Source organism: Emydura macquarii, unplaced genomic scaffold (genome assembly GCF_026122565.2).
Source record: "Emydura macquarii macquarii isolate MOO-44397 ecotype Brisbane River unplaced genomic scaffold, CSIRO-AGI_Emac_v2 contig_968, whole genome shotgun sequence".
Taxonomy (NCBI): domain Eukaryota; kingdom Metazoa; phylum Chordata; order Testudines; family Chelidae; genus Emydura; species Emydura macquarii.
Genome location: NW_027131105.1, coordinates 13883429 through 13903383, shown reverse-complemented (window position 1 = coordinate 13903383; position 19955 = coordinate 13883429). Strand labels below are relative to the sequence as shown.

General features: G+C 41.6%; 1 protein-coding gene across 9 annotated transcripts in view; it reads left to right on the top strand.

Annotated features, from left to right (window-relative positions):
• Positions 1–19955, top strand: part of KBTBD12 (kelch repeat and BTB domain containing 12) — a 52527-nt gene that overhangs the window by 17896 nt on the left and 14676 nt on the right. For 3 of the 9 annotated variants that reach the window (XM_067544272.1, XM_067544271.1, XM_067544277.1), the window contains exons 5-6: positions 13028–13225; positions 16481–19854. In XM_067544272.1, coding sequence (XP_067400373.1) covers positions 13028–13225; positions 16481–16680 — 398 coding nt within the window. In that variant the 3' untranslated portion in view covers positions 16681–19854. The other 6 variants (XR_010918959.1, XM_067544276.1, XM_067544273.1 and 3 more) reach the window with 4 other exon arrangements.

Sequence of the window (19955 nt, the reverse complement as noted above, 5' to 3'; positions counted from 1 at the left end):
GGCAAGGGCGTATCTGTGCCAGGCCTGGAAGGTGAGTGTGAGAAGCAGGGAATCTAAGGGGCAGTCTGTAGTGGGTTTCCAGGCAGGGAGTGAGATGAGGGGAAAGTCCTTTGGTAGTAGTGTAGGAAAATGTCTTCCACCCTGCCTGATCTTGGGTTAGAGAGACCTTTGTTTACAGTGGAACCAAGCTGTCTCCATCTACACAACCAGGAGTAAGCGTCCAATAAGCACATCTGGGAAAGAAAATTACATAAGTGGAAAATTGTTATTGCCAAAGATCACTAGCAGGTGAACTTCAGCATGTTGTCAGCTAAAGGTAGTGTTGCCAAGGTAGGTTCAAAGGTGCTTTGAGATGATCAAATTTAGATGATGCCCAGTCCTCCGTGATAGGTACAATAATGAAAGTTTGAAATAGGCCACGTAGTGGGGCTGCATAAGGGGAAGCAGCAGCAGCAGCAATGGCAATGAAGAAAGAGGCTCTACTCCTGTATTTCAGGAACAAGTGTCCTGAGATCAATACCAAGAATTTTGTAATGATACAAAAGAGGCAGGGAGAGGGAAACGAAGCAGTCTTGGGATGCACTTGAAACAGATTGGCAGTTTTGTGGACAGTGAATGTGTTTCTGAGACACAAGAAAAGCTTTCAAAAGAGCTGTGGTTACTAAAGAAAAACTACATCTAGCTTACTCAGTTTAAAATTTCACACTGCAGGAAATGTGTATCACAATGAATAAAAGAGGGAAATGTGTAGTTTTGCCAAAAGTGCAATTTTAGTCTGAAAAGTGGCCTTAGAAATGGCATTGTGGAATTCCATGTTTATGGTCTCTCACTGACCTTAAGCGGAGATTTGCTTTGTTCACAAGTGAAAAGCTGTATTCTGCTATTTACGAATTTCAGCCAAGGTTCTGAATATCAGGTTGGGTTCTCTCTTGCTTGCCAATTGACCTCAGTAATAAAGACTCTGTACGTGGAACTTTATTAACAATTCTGTTGATGATGCGTGAGTCAGACTAGAATCCTGCTCCCTCTCCCATCACTATATCCGTTCTTCAGGAGCAAAAGGACGTAAAAACCTTGGAGCTGATCTTGCATATCTTAACATGCATAGTCCTTACATTATAGCAGCTCCACTGTAGTTAAGGGGATAAATCATATGAGTAAGGAGTTGCATGATTGGGCCCTGTTACAGGCTCCTGGCTCTTCAAGACAATTTGGATTTAGCCTCACTTGTGACAGATCAGCTACCCTCCCCACCCAGCTGATCATGATGGGCTGGTGATCAGCTGGCTCAGTTCAGTTCACTTATCAGACCCAGATGGTGAAGAGTTGGGTGAGAAAGCTCATTTGTGGAGGAGAGCTGCAGGAGGGAAATTGTCTCCTGTGACAGGCCCTGAAGAAAAGAGGTGGTAGGGGAGGAGGTGGCTCCTGTGGAAGGCCTGGAAAAAGAGACCGCCTGGAGGTAGGTTGGGATTAAGAATCTAGTTTGGGGAGAATCAGCCTGGGGGAGGGAGTCCAGGGAAGAAGCCCAGAGGGTCAGCAGCTTAGGTAGGAGCTGGGTCTCTGGGCTGTCCTCCTTGAGTGGGAGCTTGGGTAGGAGAAAGTCCGGAGGGTCAGCACTCTACAAGAGTGGCAGGTAGCCCAGGAGGGGCAGCAGACCCTTTTGTTTTATATTTTCTTTGGACTAGAGACTGCTACTTGACAAAGCCTTCATGAAAGGCAGGCCAGCTGTTGGGACTTGCAGTGCACTGTGTCACAGCAGGGCACAAGGGGTTGCCAGGATGATGTGCTGCCACAGACCCTTAGTTTTGTCACTAAAATTAGCAAATGGGGCTAAAGGCATACAGAGGCCAGAGCCTCATCTTACATATAACAGTGTAAATCGGAAGTAACTCCACTGAAGTGAGTAGAGTTATTTGGCATTTACACTGGTGTTAAGTGAGATCAAAATCTGCTCCAGGGAGCAGATCTCTTTGAAAGACAGTGCTATATTTCCAGTCACACTGCTGACCATAGCTGCACTTCAGTTAAAACTGGCATTTTGTAGGCTGGTGCTGGCAGTGACCACCTCGCTAACCAGACATAATTTCTTCTAGTAAAAAAAATGATACAGAAAGAAAACAAGAGACAGATTTCTGGACACATTCTGCCTTTAAAAACACTGCAGAAACTCTGTTATATCAACGGAGTTTCTGCAGATTTACACCAATGCAATTGAGGGCAGACCTGCTCTTAAAATTCCTAACAGTAACCATCTGGGAGTCCTATGCAAAAGACTGCAAAACATTTTCCAACTCCAAGCCTCAAAAGAATGCTAATGTTAAAAGAGGTTGGTAACTGCTTGGTAGTCACTGGTTTTGGCGTTTCATTCTGCTAGTGTCACAAATGGTCTCATCCCTGGCCCTAGGCTCCCACATGCCAACTAGAATTAAAACCTTGTACAAAAAATACATTCCATGATTTATTCACGGTGACAAAGGCGTATTACCTTGTGAAGTCTCAGATTGTTGGATTGCAAAAATGGATACACTTCTCCTTCTAAAGACAATTGTGATGGTGCACTAGCTAGGCAGACAGAGCAACTCGTGACAGGAGAAAGAACAAGTTGAAAACTTTCTTAATCTGGTTGGTGAAGCACTTGATCATGCAGATGACATCCATGAGAGAATGAGACTGGAAAGAACTAGGGCCCCTATGGACAAACCAAAGAATAGTAACTGTGATGGGGAATGGAAAAACCCATGGCAAGCTGCTCAAAGGCATGGACTGTCAGGATATTACGTTGTTTCATAGGGAATGTCAAGCAATCTGGGAGGCTGGAGAAAGACTGACAATGCCAATTTGTTCCAAAAGCCAGATTCTGAAGACTCTCACAACTCTGAAGGAATTCCTGCATGTGGTGTGCCCAGAGATACCAGCATGTGTTATGGCTTGATACGCCATTCCAGAGAAGCCATGCAGATTTGTTAATTTTGCAGCCAATTTGCAGTTTATGGTATAAATTCAGTAGATCTGGCAAGGAGAGGTGTAACTTCACCTCCCTGTGTTGCTAAGTTTTTGTGATCTGGGGAGAGATTTACTCTAGTAGAGGTGAGGTAGTGTTCCTCCCTCTACGAGGATTCCAGATGGTGGCTGTAGCTGCAATTCCCACCAAGCCTCCATACAACCTCTGATTTTGGGAGCATCTGTAAGGAGGCACTGAACAAACATACTTTATGGTGGTCTGGCAATGCTTATCTCCCTCCCAGTGCTACCCTCATCTCAGGCTATACTTAGAGTATCTTTGATGTAAATGTAGTTGTGGCTTTTGTGTGGAAGAGCAGCGTCTCTGTGGGTTCCCTGACCTCTGCGTGTATCTCAGAAGATCCACTTGTTTGGGGAACAAACCCCATCCCACATCCCATAAGGGGGAAAACCCTGGCTTCTTAATAGAATGTTGAGAAGTAAACTCCATGAATGAAAGTTCAGGGCAATCCCTGATGCCTGTGTGATTTCAAACAAACAAACAGGAGAGAGTATAGTCCCCTGCTAGAACAAATTCTCAGCTCGTAAGAATGGTATTGCAGAAAGGCAGGACTTAACTCATTTCAAACAAAACTTAACACATGCTTCCCAGCTAAATAAGATTATTCTTTTTTTAGGCAGGGGCAGTTTCCTCAGGTATGTTTTAACAGCAGCTGACACAATGAGGCCCCAAGCAGAACCAAGGCCTTTGGGTGCTACTGCAATACAAATCAATAACTAAAGAGATTAGGTAAGACCAATATTCAGTTCAGTGTTGCTGTCCCAATGTAGGAAGCTAAAGGCATGCATGCCATATTTACTTTGAGTAAATTGCAGTAATATAATTTTCGATATTCAAGTCCAGATTCTGCTGTCAGTTCCATGGTGTGACTCTGTAGTAACTCTATTGACTTCTGTAGTGTTGCTCCGCACTTACACCATTTTAACCACGATCAGTAGCTGGTTTTCAGTCTTTCATATGTTAATTTCTGGAAAGATCTGTTGGCCCAGAACATAGAATACACAGGCGCTGCCCAAGACCACTTCTCAATCCAGATGAGAACTGAACATGCTAACACTGGAGACAAAGAGACAAACTACTCCAGATCCTTTGGTGTGAGTGGGATAACCTGTGTCAGAATATGGAAGGTGCTTTATTTACAGTCCAAACCAGAAATAACACACAAATAACTACATAAGGCCTGATTCTGGTCATACACCAACTTTACACCTACGTAACTCCACTGACTTAAATGGAGTTATTGCTGTGTTACACTGATGTAAGGGACATGAGAAACAGACTCATACTGTTTGAGTGATTGTATTGTTCATAGAACCAGTACCGTGTGTCTTTTATCAGCTGTACTACGTTAGAATTGGCTGTTATAACAGATAATGTTCCCGGAAACTCTTATGCTATTTAAATGGCATACATAATCCTTCTAAGTAAATGAACAGCCTTTCCTGAGGCTCAAAATCCTTTCTCCTATTCACCACATTCGACTGATCTTAGCTCTTTCTCTCCATATTTTCCCAGGAACATAACTATATTCGTTAGGAAGCCCAAGAAAGAGTGGTATTGTGTTCTTAATGACAGAGCCAATTGAGATACTTCTGGAAGAAAACCAGATGGGAAGGCTCTATTTAAGGTCATGCATTTTAATCTCTTGTTTAAAAAAAAATCCTTTGCATCTGAGACTGTGAAAACTCATTACGACTGATGGGTAAATTAGAAAAAGACGTGCCAAATGCACCAGCTCATGCTAAAACACTTTCAAAAGAACTACAGTCTTTGAAATATAGATCATTGGTAAGGGATATTGCATCAGCATAAGGGCATTAGTTCTGCATTGTTTTTATGTTATGTAATCCCTGTTTTTATAAATAAGAAAATATAGAAGGAATTAAATGAAAAATCCTGTTAGTAAAGACTTGGGAATCAAAGAATCTTTGTTTATCCTCCTTACCCTGGAATACCACCTCATTAAAACTGAGTTTCCCCCTGAGCTCTTGCTGAGAGCTTCTCTTTAAAGTTTTAAGCAGTTAAATGAGGTTCAATTAAATTCTGAATGTCTCCATCATAAAATACTTATTTGAATACGGTACTCAGGGGTCTCTCTGGGAAGGAAAGTTTGTGTAGGAGGAACTGGAAGGAGAAAATTTAACTTTCATGCTTCAGTATTAACTGTGCCTTTGAATAAATTATGCTACTTCTAAAGTAAACAGGTCTATTCATAAATACATTCTGGATTTCCTCTGAGTAGCAGATAATGGGCACAGTTCTACTCTTGGTTACCCCTGTTCATCTCTCACTGTGGTAAATGAGATTACAAAGCAGTTGAACCAAGAGCAGAATTTGGTCTGATTCTGGCTATCAGAAGCTCTCCCATTCCATTCAGAGGCTACCAGTGGGTTGCAGGAGAAGCTGGAGCTGAAATTGTGGTTTGTGTTTGTTGGCAACCGTTTGCTTTTCTCATCCCTGCTTCCAATCAAGCTTTTCCTTCATGGTTTGCTACAAGACGTGTTACGTCATCTGCTTTCTCTGCAATAGTAAAGAATGGCAGGTGGTTTCAATTCCATCTCCATAAGAGTCTGTCTGTGCTAGCATTATGGCTTTCTTATTTCTCCCTGTAACCAATTATGCAGCACTGGTTTACAGGGAGCGAGAGAGCAATGCACGTCCTAATACTCAGCGTGAGTGCTGTTAAAGAGTAATGAAGGGAAATGTTACATAAGGGTTTAGAGCTATTAAATCCATTGTGGATTTCAGAGATCAATTTACTAGTGAATTATTTTACAGAAAGAGAGGGAGAGAAGGAGCTTAGATTTCACTTGCTTATTGGTGAACCTGCTCTGTTTTTTCATCATCTTCATTTCTCTTTGATAAAAATTGAAGCAAGGACTAATAAGAATACCTTTCACTGCCTGTGCATTGTGATCAAAGGGCATTAGGAGGTGGAGAAATATTACAGTCCCCATCTGACAGAGCTTAAATGAGCTGTAATTTCAACTGCATATATTTTTACACAAACAACTTGGGACCCCTTGGTGCCAAACATCCACCATCCTAATGGAAGTTAGTGGGCCTTGTGGGTGCTCTGTTCTACTGAAAATCAAGCCCCGTTCGTGTGTCTCACGTTGAGTATCAGTGAACTAAGGCACCCAAAATTTTAGTGACCACTTTTGAAAATTTAGGCTTCAGTAGCTAATCTGAGGTAACATGACATCAGTGGCATAGAAGGGAATAAGCCATGTCTCTTGATGCTATTGTCTGTACCAGACCCCGCACCCCCATAAAAAGGTTATATTCATATGTATTTCTAAGGCACACTAATCACCACTGCGACTAAGCACCAGCACAGCAGAGTACTGCTAGTTACTTCCATCCCTCCCCCCCTATCTTTACAGAGATCCCCATCCAAAATCCTGATTGCTGTTTTACCATTGAGTTTACCCATCTTTTCACACCACAGTTCCCTGTACCATTTCCTATATGCTGAATATGTTCCGTTATTGTAATGGATGTGACTCAAATTCCATTTAGTCTCATTGTGTAAGAATAAGGGAGGTGGTGGGGAAGAGAGCCGTCCTAAACTGAAACAACATTCTTTGCCTTCAGCCAATCAACAACAACGTGTGGGTATATGTAAGGCATAGCACTGTATCTCATTGAAATTCTGAGGATGTACTGATCACATCACCTACCCTGCATCATCTTCTTTCATCAAAAGGCTTGTCTTGTAATCCTGATTTCTTAATAAAGACTATGCACTATATTTATATATTTATTTTACTAATACGGCTTCATGTTAAATTTAAAGTCCATTAGAACTGCTGCTTGCAGAGTGCCGTTGAAAGCGTGTTTTATTGCAGAACCATCCAAGCATGATAGGGAAAGCTCTGAAGCATTAATGGCTTTGGGAACACAAAGGTGGCTCTGCTGACTTATTTTAGTCTTGCAGTGGCATCTGAACTGTCTCTGAAGGGGAAAAAAAATAACACAAAGGTTATATATGTTGAAACGGTGTGTTTGCAAGGGTAGAGACTGTACTCTGGAATTAAATCTTCTTTCGTGACAGATGTGAAAATGACAGATAAATGTTCAAAACTCCCAGGGTGAAATCCACCTCTTCCTGCACAAATGTCAAGTAATCGGGCTTTGTGCAGAGAACTAAGCTGGGTGGCTGTGGAAAGCGATTGAATTGACCCACTCTGTTCATGGCAAAAGTCCACAGGAAGGGGGGGCAGGGGAGGGAAGAAAACAATGCAGACCCTCCACAGCTGCCATATCAGCCTATAGGCTGAAACAGCACTTGCTGCTCCTTCATACACCATGTACAGGAGTTTTGGGTCACTGGAGCCATTTATTTTTCATGGCACCTATCCACAGCTCTAGGTCGCTTAAGGTATGCTCAATCAAAAGAGTAAAAGTATAGATGAGAGAGTCAAGCCCCATCACATCAATGCCGTCCTGCCAGATCATTTGGCAGAACAGCAGCTTCCCCGAGTCAACTACTACATCCAGTCTCTGCTGTTTTTTCTGGCTGCTTCCCCAGCCTATCCCCATTATCTCCATCTTGTGTGGATTGCGCTTCAGCCAGCTCTCCCTCATCCAGTCTCAGCCAAACACCGAGTGAACTGCCCCAACCAGGTCAAAAGAGGTGGAAATGAGTGTCCTTAGCATCCTGAAGGTACCACTGTCCTCACTAACCCTCCTGACGACTTCATAAACTCATTGTACAGGAAGGGAATAAGGGAGAACCCTCTAGAACTAAGTGTGTGACCTGTTGCAATATACAATAGATTCTGACAAAGAAAAGTTTCTTCATTTTCACCGTCTCACCCTGGAAGTCTTGAATGGCAGAACCGTTTGGGATAGCGGATAACCTGGTTAAGCTGGGGTGCCTCCACTCAGTAGCAGATTTGAGTTTCTTTCACTGTGAGGAATTTCTGCATTGTGGATACAAGTTGTTAAGGACAGGCCTGAACTGTCAGGCTCTGTGTCTTCTTCCTTGGAGTACTGACCAGCTGTGCCCACTGAGATTCTGGAGGCATTGGAGGAGCTTTGAGCTACTACCTGTCAGTGTGTGACTGACTGTAGCGGTATCTGGAGTTTGCAGATTCCTTTGCATGATCTACTAGCCTATTTCAGTGTTAGCATCATCATAAAAGAAAAGCATGATGCCATCCTCCTATGGGTCTGATTCCTCACTGCTTAGAATACCCTTTTAGAAAGTGGAAAACTATATTTTATTCCCATCTGATTTTTTTTCTTATTCTCTCTTTGCCAAACATTGATTTTTGGCCTTGTCTTGAATGAAGCTAAAATTGGATTTCTCTGACATTTAGACAAGTCAAATTTTAGGCCTAAACTATTTGATGGCAGCTTATTTAATTTTTTAAAAATATAATAGCTTTTAGTTTAGGCTTTGAAAGTGAATCGTGATAGGCCATTAAAATTTATTTCTTTAATAATTATGCAAGGAAATGTTTTTAAGTCTGCTCTCTGAGGGTTGTCTGCATGAGTGCCTATATTGATGAAGTTTTGGAATTTCTGCTAACGCATGTTACTGGAACGTTACACAGGGTGCTCTTTGAATTCTGTTCTGATTCAATGCAACTTGTCTTTTTTATTGCTTCCCAAATTGCAGTGCCTGTGATTATTGCATTTTTATTGTTGTTACAAAATTCACAAGATGCTTGTAATAATGTTCCTTATAAAGTTCAATAGGTGGCTCTTCCACTGAGGCACCTGGGACAAAACCATGCTCAGAAAAGCTAGGCAACAAATCCGAGTCAAATAAACTTACCGCCATCCCAATCCAATGCCATTCACAGCTTTAATTTAAACAACAAAGATCGTCTGTCCTTCAGATGAAGGATCGACCTAGGACCGAATGCTTCTGCATCCTATTCTGTTATTGCTATTCCACAAGGGGATACCGTAGAAGTAGTACTTTTGGGAGGCTACTTGATTAAACAGCCTGGCTGTTGCATTTAAAGGACCAAGAGGTACTTTAAAGGTACCCTTGAGAAACAAAAACATGGTCTGCTAAGGAGGATACAGTGTCTCACCTTTGTAAGTCAAGACCAATATCTTAAAGCCCGCCTAGAAACCATTAAGGAGTCAGTGCAGAGTACTGTGCACCAGTGTAGCATGCTCTTGGTGGGACGCACCATTTAATAAAAGTGCAGAATTCAGCTGTCCGAACTTTCATTCGTAAACAGGCCGAAGGCATAGCCTCCTTGAGACAGGACTGCAACGAAGGCATGGATAACTGTAGCAAGGTCTGAATGAAAGGAACAGGTTGTCTCTTTCTCACCAGGAACAGACAGAGAAGAGCAGTCTTGATCACAGCTATCACCTTTGCCTCTTGGAGTATCTTAGGATCTGGCCCTCCGGTTGCAAACCCGTGGAAGCAGCAGCAGGTGCTCTTCCTCAGTTGATCAATAGGCCTATTGGAACCACATAACTTATATTTTATAGCACCTTTTCCCACCCCTAGGCAGTTTAAGATATGCACAATCGAAAGGTCCAGAATAGAGAGGCGTGCCCCATTATCTCAATGCTGTCCTGCCAGATTGTTCTGCAGAACAGCAGCCTCCCCCAGCTACCACTTCCAATTTCCACCCCTTTTGCTGGAAGCCTCACCATCCTATCCGCATTATCTCCATCTTGTGTGGATTAGCTTCAGCCATTTTGCCCTCAACCAACCCCACAATCACAGTCAAACACTGAGTCAATTGCTCAACTGCTCCAGTCAGGTCAGCTAAGGTAGAAATGAGCGTCCTCAGCCACCTGAAGGCACCACAGCTCCCAGACCTAGGGCCTGTTAGAATGAAGCCACTGACCCCTGATGGTGAGGTGTATGACTATGAAACTCTCTTGATCAGGGTTATATACACAGCGCTGACTTTGTGCCTGATCCATGACCAAGCCTTCTAGGTGCTACAGTAATACAAATAATAAATAATAATGATACAAGGCACATTAAATTAAATGAGAGGGAGACTTCTCATTGTCTTCACTGGGCTTTGGATCAGGCCCTAGTATCTCAAAGTCCTGTACCAGTTCACTGTTCTGACCTCAAGGTAAAAGTGGGGAATGGGTGGTCTCTTTTTTGGTTGCTCTAAAATACTGATCAGGAATAGCAAGGAAATGTGCCTAGGGCATTACAGCCACCACCAACTTTGTAGAGTCCCTCACAAATGCTTTTGGAGACAGCACAAAAAGGTTAAAAAGTAGGTCTGTCAGTTAATGGCAGTTAATTCAAGTGATTTGCTCAAAACAAATTAACTCAATTTTAAAAAATAGTCACGATTAATTTCCGTTTTAATCGCACTGTTAAACAATAATAGAATACCCATTTAAATTTATTATAAATATTTTGGGTGTTTTTCTACATTTCAAATATATTGACTTCAGTTACACTACAGAATACAAAGTATACAGTGCTCACTTTATATTATTATTCTGATTACAAATATTTACACTAAAAAAGAAACAAAAGAAATGGTATTTTTAATTCACCTTGTACAAGTACTGTAGTGCAATCTCTTTATCGTGAAAATGCAACTTACAAATGTAGAATTTTTTTTGCACATAACTGCACTCAAAAACAAAACAGTGTAAAACTTTCGAGCCTACAAGTCCACTCGGTTCTACTTCTTGTTCAGCCAATTGCTAAGGCAAACTAGTTTGTTTACACTGATGGGAGATATTGCTGCCCACTTCTTATTTACAATGTCACATGAAAGTGCAAACAGGTGTTCGCATGGCACTGTTGTAGCTGGTGTTGCAAAGTATTTACATGCAAGATTGATAAACATTCGTCTGCCCATTCATGCTTCGACTTGCAGATTGCACTATCTTTTGTTTCTTTTTTACACAATATTTGTAATAAAAATAATAATACAAAGTAAGCACTGTACCCTTTGTATTCTGCGTTGTAATTGAAATCAATGGATTTGAAAATGTAGAAAAACATCCAAAAATATTTATAATAAATGTAAATTGGTATTCTATTGTTTAATGGCGTGATTAAAACTGAGATTAATTGCAACTATTTTTTTAATCTTGCAATTAATCATGATTAACTTTTTAAATCATTTTGACAGCCTAATGAATAAAAACAATCCCAGTGAAGAAGCAGATAAAAAACTATATATTTAAAACATTAAGTACTGTGTGCTGTTCTCACTGACTGGCCATTTTAAGTGACACTGCTTTAGGGGCAAAGTTTCAAAAGGCCCCTCCCCAAAACTGCACTAGCAATATCTGCAGTCATACCCTTTTGCATGTAAGTGGGTAATTAAGTGCATAAGCATCCGTTTGGGTCTCATATGCTTTGGAGTCCCATTGGAAATCTGGCCTTTAATGTGGAAACTGTATGAATTTGCTGTCATGTTATATTTAAAAGTGGGCACACACACACATGCACACACACACAAGAGCGCCTTTAGCAAGGAGATGCCATCAATGCTCATTACAGGGTATTTTATCCAGTGGCACAGATGCAGAACCTGCTGGGTGCATCAGCGTATTAATCCTTGAGATCTAAAGGCTGTGAATTCCAAACCTGGAGCTGCTCACTGGAAAGTCTTTAGAGAGGCAGTGCCTACAGTACCTTTCAGCATGCTTACAAACATTACACACTCAAGATGGAGTGAGGGTGGGTGCTAGGGTGTTGCAATATGTCCCAAGAAATGAAACCCAGGAGCAGTTTTTTGATGGCCCAGCCATTCTAAAACCAGATATCCTAATTAACTCTCAACTGGTCAGGCTTGTTTTAACTCAAAAGAAAAATAAGAATTAAAAATTCTACTGCTGCTTCTGCACTCACAATGCATTATGTGTTTCCATCTGGAATGTGTTCTAAGGAGTGGAATCTGAAAGAAATATAAAACCCTGCATACTTACCCATTTGTATGATTATGGGACTGTTTTTTAGGGTAGTACCCCCTACTCAGACTGAGACTTAAGAAAACTGGATTCTAATCTTGAATTTGACTCTGATTGGTTATGTGACCTTGGACAAATCACTTAACTGATGTGTCTATTTCCTCATCTATAAAATTGATTTTGTAACACTGCCTCTCAGAGGTGTTCTGAAGCTTAATCAGTTAACATATGTAAATTATTTATAGCAATTTGAGATCCTCTGGTAGAAGATGCAAATAACAAAATGTATATAAAATATCTCTGTTGTTATGTGTCTATTTGAAACCTTGCATTGATGTATCTGATACTTACTATGCATTTCACTGAAATACAGTGGTATACCTTAAGGATCAATTTGGGCAAGTTTTGTTTTGATTTGCAACTGAATGGTCATGATATCCTGAGCCGTAAAGCAGTGAATTTTCAAAATCAGATGCATACAGAGATTCAAAATCACTATCTCAGATAAATACAGAAAGTTGAACTAGGCATCTTAATACCAGGGCAGTAAGTCAGACAGATATTAACTATCTTTAACTGACATTCCTGCAAACTGAACAATTATTTTACCTGCAACCAGTTTGCACTTACAAAGGGATAAAACTCTTTCTTACCTTTCGAAAATCCAAATGCCTCTTGATTAGTGAAGGGCAAACCAACTGAAACCAAATTACTTTTGAAAGCAATTTTTGATCCTTATAACTGAATGATCATATGAACTGGCCACTACAAACAAACTGGTAATTACAATCCAATTCTACTGTGTACTTAAAAAAAAGTAGGCTGAGTACTGTGGCATTTTGCAAAAGTGCCTCTTGTTCTGGCTGCCATATCTAGATTACTGTGGAGCACCTTTGGAGCAGAAGTGAGCTCTGTAGCAAAGGTGTGGTGGCTTTCAGTTAGAAGGCCTCTTACTACCAAGCTTCTGGAGATGAAGAGAGAAAATCTATTAAGAGAAAAACGGAACATGTAAATAAAAAGTAACCCCATAAGGACTAGAAATCAGAGTTTCAATGGCACTCTGGTACTGCTGTATTTCTGTGTTGGTGTCCTGTGTGTCTGTCTGACACATATCTTTCTCTTCAGGAGGAATCGGCTGCCTGGGTCGAGACAGGGGACAGGCACGGAAATGTCTTGATGCAGTGGAGATTTATAATCCTGATGGAGATTTTTGGAGAGACGGACCTCCTATGCCTTCTCCTCTCCTCAGCTTACGAACCAACTCCACTAATGCAGGCTCAGTGGAAGGGAAGCTATACCTCTGCGGAGGATTTCATGGAGCAGGTACTGAATACATTTGAAAGGTGTTTGATGTTTCTTCCATAATTTAAGCGTTACCATTCCATCACACACACAGTCCCTCAGCGGATGACTGAGTAGCCCAATCATCAGGTTTAAAATACCTACACTCCCCAGCCCCGCAGAGTTGCATCTTAGCAGAGTTAATTCAGCCATTTGAATTTCTGATTCTTAATGTCAGTAACATTGAGTTCCATGCTGTTTACTTGCTGTTGAACTTTTGGCTGAAACCTGAAACACTAAGGGACAGATTCTGATCTCTGCCACACCTGTGAAAATTAGAGTAACTCCACTAACTTCAGGAGAGTGATTCCAGATTTACACCAGTGTAATTGAGATCAGAGTCTGGCCCTAAGTTTCTATTTTGTGCACATGAAAAACTTTTGGATATTTTTTTAAGAGTAAGGCTTTGTTCTGAGTCAAAATTTCTATCCAAAGTACCTACCTGGCTTTCATTACGATAGTATTTGAGCGCCTCACTTCCCCCCTCTTTCTCCCCTATGGCTGGAGAGGTGTTCATGGGCTACTTCACCTCGAATGATACTTTGAAATATGTGTTAACCACTTATGCTAAACAGTCTGTTCCATCTTGTGTTTAGCTGACACGCTCTGAGGGCTTGTGTACGCATATAATGCTGCAGCAGCGCCGTTGTAGCGCTTTAGTGAAGATGCTGCTACACCACTGAGAGCTCCTCCCATCAGCATTGCAAATACACCTCCGTGAGAGGCAGTAGTTATGTTGACAGGAGAAGCTCGGGCCTGAATACATTTCCCAGACCCAAGAAAGAGCCCTGTGGAACTCAAAAGCTTGTTTTTCTCACCAACAGAAGTTGGTCCAATAAAAGATATTACCTCACCCACTTTATCTCTCTAGTAAGGCCTTTTCACAGCACCCCTGTGAGGTAGGAAAGTGCTGCTATTCCCCTTTTACAGGCAGAGAACTGGAACTTGTCCAATATCACATAAGGAATTTGAGACAGAGCAAGGACCTGAACTCGGGTCTTTTGTGTTCTAAGCTAGGATTTTAACTTTTTGGACCATCCTTTCCTTCTAAGGTTTAGTTCCTCACGCTAATACAATGTGCTAGCATCTATCCTCCCACCTCACAGGCGACTGCACTGTATGTAGAATTTTTGTAAAACACTTTGGAATGAAAAGCACTTATATAAAACTACACTTTTATTATGGGTACACATACACAATTTCCAATATGCACACATAAAACCTCCTGGTATAGCACCAGCTGCCACATTTCTTTTTTTAGGAGAAAGTGGATAGGCAGATATATTCTCCCGCACTCAGTGTCATGTCAGGCTAACTGTCTTCACATGGGATCACTTTGAAACATGTATCCTTCACGTGGCAATGACTCCTGTTGCATTGCGTTTCAAGTACATTTTACTTGTGCAGTAAACTCTTATTTAAAGCTGCCTGTGGAGTTGAATGATAATGCTGTTTTGTCACATCAGTTTCTAACTCACCTTCTTTCCCATTAGCACTGTGAAAAAAAATTATGTATGAATATTATTTAACGGGAATGTTCTTATGTCATCTTTGGGCCCAGAATTTTGTGACCTCAAAGCACTAGTGGTTATGACACATCAATGTGTTTCCACAGCAAACATTGTGCTATCATATTTTACTAGTAGTTTCTCACAGCAACATTCAGATTCAAAAACAAAAACCTAAACCTACTGAATGCAAATCTCAAAAGACTGATCCGTTGCATCAGTAAATGAAGCAATTACAGTCAGCATGACTAACAACTTAGTATGAAACTTTCTGAATAAGGGCACTATGGTAGTTACAAAGCCATGGAAAAAACACACTGTAAACATCATCACACTTTGGCACTGAGTCATATGTAGAGGGCGCTGGTACTGGGTTTGGAAGAGAAAGGGAGGAGTCAGAGAGTGTGTCTGAAAATCCCCAGGGGGATTTCAAGATAGTGAAAATCTTAGAATCATAGGATTAGAAGGGACTGCAGCAAGGGTCATCTAGTCAACCCCCCTGCCAAGATGCAGGATTTGTTGTGGCTAAACCTTCCAAGACAGATGGCTATCCAGCCTCTTTTTGAAAACCTTTAGTGAAGGAGCTCCCACAACCTCCCTAGGCCGTCTGTTCCATTGTCCTGCTGTTCTTACCGTTAGGAAGTTTTCCTTAAGATTTAATCTAAAGTGAGGTTTTGTGGGTGCATTAGGTGGGAAGTCAGACTAGATTATCATAATTATCCCTTCAATTTATGGATCTATGGACTATCAGAAGTTAGGCTTTGATGGACACTTTTTGATTTAGTTCCCTTTCAGGCCTTCTGTTATGTGTTTGCACAATGCCAGGATAATGGGTCTCTGATTCCTAATTGGGCACTACCACAAAGTAAATCATTGCATAACATCATTTTAATATAGGTGGGTTTTTTGCAGATCAAGCACTTGGAAGTTAAGAAATGTCAGATTTATAGTTGCCTGTTCAAGCTTCGTTCTGCCCCTAGTGTCTTAATGAGGCAGGGGCCCTGCAGAAGAAATAGTATGCAATCATGTAGCTAAAAATGTGTATCTCATGCATGTGCACAAGGGGGCCAAAATAAAGCTGCACAGACAACTGTCAGTCTGGCATTTTGGTTTTCTAACTTTCAAACACTTGACTTCACAAATTAAATGATGTTCCTTTAACAGTTTGTGTACTATTTCCTAGTGTTTGTTAAAAGGAGAAAGATAAAATCAGATTTTATTATTCACAATTCTAACCACCCCCAATCACATATATATCATCAAGGGAGTTTGAACTCTAAGTCATCAGCATGGTAGCAAAGACATTGACCACTCATATTACAGGATTAACTGCATTAACTGGCAGCAAAATGCTATTATTCCAGAGGCAAAGATGGGCAGGTGAGGCCATGTGCTGAGCCCAGAGGAGCAGTTGGGGGAAGCCTGGTTCTCTCTCTCACTTTCCATGTCCTCCAGAAATTGGGGTAGCTCCTGCTCCATGTGGTGCCCCTGAAGCAGGGGGAGGGATGGGCCACTGGTGCTATGTATTGGGCCTGGGCTGGGGTTTGGGACTGGGTCGATGGAGGAAGCCTGACTTGGCTCACCTCACACACACCCCAAACCTGCTCCAGCAGTTTTATGCATCTCCAGAATAGTGTGTGCTCTTGCTGCTTTGAAGCAGCCTGGGCTCAGCTTGCTAGAATGTTCCTGTTTGGTGGGTATTTGGATGTTCTGTCAACATTTTCCTCAGGCACACAACTGAGAGAAGGGGTCTGGCGATTTTCAGGCGTTTGTCACTCTGCCAAACCTGAACGGAATTTCACAGGACAAGCTACAGGCACATCTGTAACCTCACCCACATTTCAAAGGGCTGCTCACTGCTGTGAACTCTGGTGGTGTTTCAGAGCCTCAAAAAAGGCCACAAGCAAGTTTCATAATGGAAGTTGTTAGGCAACCTAAATATCAAGGTTGCTACCAGCTCTCCCTATGATGATAAATCAGTCCAAATTCCACAGCTCTGCTTCATCTTTGCTTGTACTTAAACCTAATCTGGATCCAGAGCAGGGCTCAGATTGCTCCTCCTTAATGTTTTGGTTTGTTTTTGGGTTTTTTTGGCTGGCTGCCATTTTGATTTTGCTCCTGTGCCCTTCACGCTGCCTAGCTGTCACTCAGCAGCCATCTTGTGTTGTTATCGGCACCCCTGGATAATCAGAGGCCAGAGGCACAAAAGCACCAGCTGTCAGCTACCTCACGGCCCCAGAATTGAATGAGGGGAAAGTCAATACTGCACCCTGATAACTGCTTCTACTACCAAGTCCCCAGGCTGCCATTGCCTTAAACTCCCATGGTTGGGGGCTCCACTCATTGCCACCTCTCAAGTCTTTCAGCCTGCCTGAGAGAGCACAGCAGGAGCAGCAGTAACAGCGTCCCCAGCAGCACAGAAGAAGCAACTATATCGGCAACAATCCAGAGCCCCACAGAGAGGGAGTCAATGGGCCTGTTGAGCCAGGCTGAAAGCGACAGGGCCCAAGCATAATTTTTTGGGACCCGTACAAACTTGTAACACAGGCTCCCTCCCACACACATACCACAATTCCTCATCCCATACACACAGTCTCATGAGCCAAGAAAAATTCTTTCCTCATGGTAATGGGGGTTGCAGCCTGGGCTGGGCCCCCCAGGGCATCTGGGCCCCAGTAAAGTGTATCCTTCCCCCCTTCCCCCCCCCCGTGGGGGCTCTGGAGAGCGAGCTGAGCCCAGAAGAGCATCTGAGCATGGCAAGCAATGCAGAACATGCGGGAGTGACATGTCTCCACAAAACATCTTGGTTTGATGTCACCAGTAAGGGAGGGTTTGATTTGTGGATAGAGCTTTGGAAAGTACCACTTTTTTGAGTTTTATCCTGGATCCAGATCTGGACGTTGACTCATCTATGTTGTCCTGTCGAGAGCCACCCTCTTCTGACTATGGGTATTCTAGATACGTGAAAAACCATTTCTGTCCTGCTGAAATTCCAGTTTCAAAGCTGCTTTAACTTGACTTGAGAAGCTTAATTCTGCAACCATTAAAACAGTGGTGTACACATAAAGTAGCTCTGTTTTCCTAAGAAGTGAACTAATATTAAGGCAGGGGGAATTATTAATCTATTTGTCTCTGACACTCTGCTCCCCCAGGCATCCCAGTGTCAGAAATGCTATCTGTCACCTGTCAGCAATATTGCAGCCTACAGCAAGATGCTCGGAAATGTGGTGTTTTAATTAATTAAAATCTTGTTGACAATTACAGTCTACAGTTTTGCACACAGTGATAAGTGCTGCTCTTAAAGTGAACATTCGGAACAATGCAATAGGCAATTGTCACCTAGTGTTCTACTAGGTGTTTTGCTAAGCTAGTACCCTAGCTATGAATTTTAAACTAGCTTTTGTAGATTGACTGCATAATGGTCTTGTTGATACATTTTATATTTCCTTTGCCTTTTTACAGAAATTGAAACCCTAGCACCCGCACAGGTTGACAGCTATTAGTGTTACGAGCTGTGTGTATGGCATAAGCAGTCACATTAGCATGCTTCACTGAAGGATGTGGCAAGCACGTTAAGTTATTCAGCATTACATATTTATAAAATGTCTGCCAGTTGGGTTTCCTTTTTCTTTCACCGATACTGAAGATAATAAACATTCTTGGATTAAAATCATGGAGATGGGGGTGCGTGTGTGCGTGTGGGACGTGGGTTATTTGCTTTCATTCCAGGTTTGCCAAAATGCAAATTTGTTGACTTTCACAGCATGTTGTCAGGCTTATGTGCTTCCCTAGGCTTTTTTGAGGGGATTGAGTGGATCTGAGGAATTGGTAGAAGCCTTACTTTTGGTAGTGTTTTTGTTTTTAGCCATTGATCCAATTCTATAATTAATAGATTTGTAGGAATAAATTCTGTGCATAAGTGCAGATATTTTTAAATGATTTTTAGAAATTAAATACTATTGTTTGTGAAGAGCATATGCCTAGGCCGTCACTCAAAGCTCCTATATTTACATGTCCTTGGCTGTTTTGCAAATCAAAAGGAAAATTACCTGAATTCAGCTATTAAAGGCCCTACCTCAAATACAAGGTCTGTTGCTATTGGCCCATCACATATAAAAGTCCCTCTGGTCCTCATCTATTAACTCCAGTTGATATTGAGCTAGTTGTATCTGATGTGTCAGTTAACCCCTTCTCTACCTCCAAATACACTTTATAGCAGTAATATATGTTTATACCAATTTTGCTACAATGTATTAAAGATCTAGCTTGTGTGTTTGTGCACCACTGCCTTCTCCTGGTTGAAATCAGAGATGCTTAACTGTGTGTCATAGGACCCATCCTGTTGATAACAACTGGAAATTCTCCTTTAGCTTAAGTGGTAGGGAGTCTCTGATTTTGGAGCAGGAAGGCCTGAGTTACATCTTAGTAGTTATTATGAAGTTCCAAGTAGCTATGGTATGCAGTATACTGACACTCATGAAGTCCCAGCCAACCGTGGAATTGTTACCTTTTATATACAGATATTTAAATAGCTAACCCAAATGCATTTAACTGTCTCCTCATCATCATTTACATGAACTGCACTCTTTAAAACAAATATATAAATTGGAATAGTGCTTAGTTTACAGCAGGGCAGCGCCATGTTGTAATTGCTGTATTCCAGCCAAGCTAATGAGTTTGGATCTCAGAGCCATCCTTTCCCGACAGTGGACTAGCTTAACGGTTATTTATTTTGATTAATCTACCATAAAGTCTGCTCCCTTCAGTCTCATCCATTACATGATTTAGATGGAGAATCATTGTTATGCTTGTGTTTGATTATAGTGATTACACTACATTACTGGAAGCAAATTAAATTTAGACATATTAAGGAGCCTGGCACAATAAATACTGTACTTGTGAAGTTTGGGGGATGTGGGATTGGAACAAAACTGTTTCTCAGGCACCCTGCTATGTTCCCAGTTAAATAAAGCAGGAGGGCAAGTTCTTGGCTGATTGCTGCCTGTTTGCAACATTGCTTGTTTCTCTGATCAGTTAGAATTTACAAGGTAGCAATGAATATTTAAAGTTCTCCTGTCCACGATGGTTACTTGTTGAATAAATTTTGCTATTAATAAATGGAGTGCAGAATCCCTTTTTTGTTTTGCACAGAAGTAGCTCATCATAGGCTGTCAAGCTGCAGGCACTCAACCATCTATCAAGCT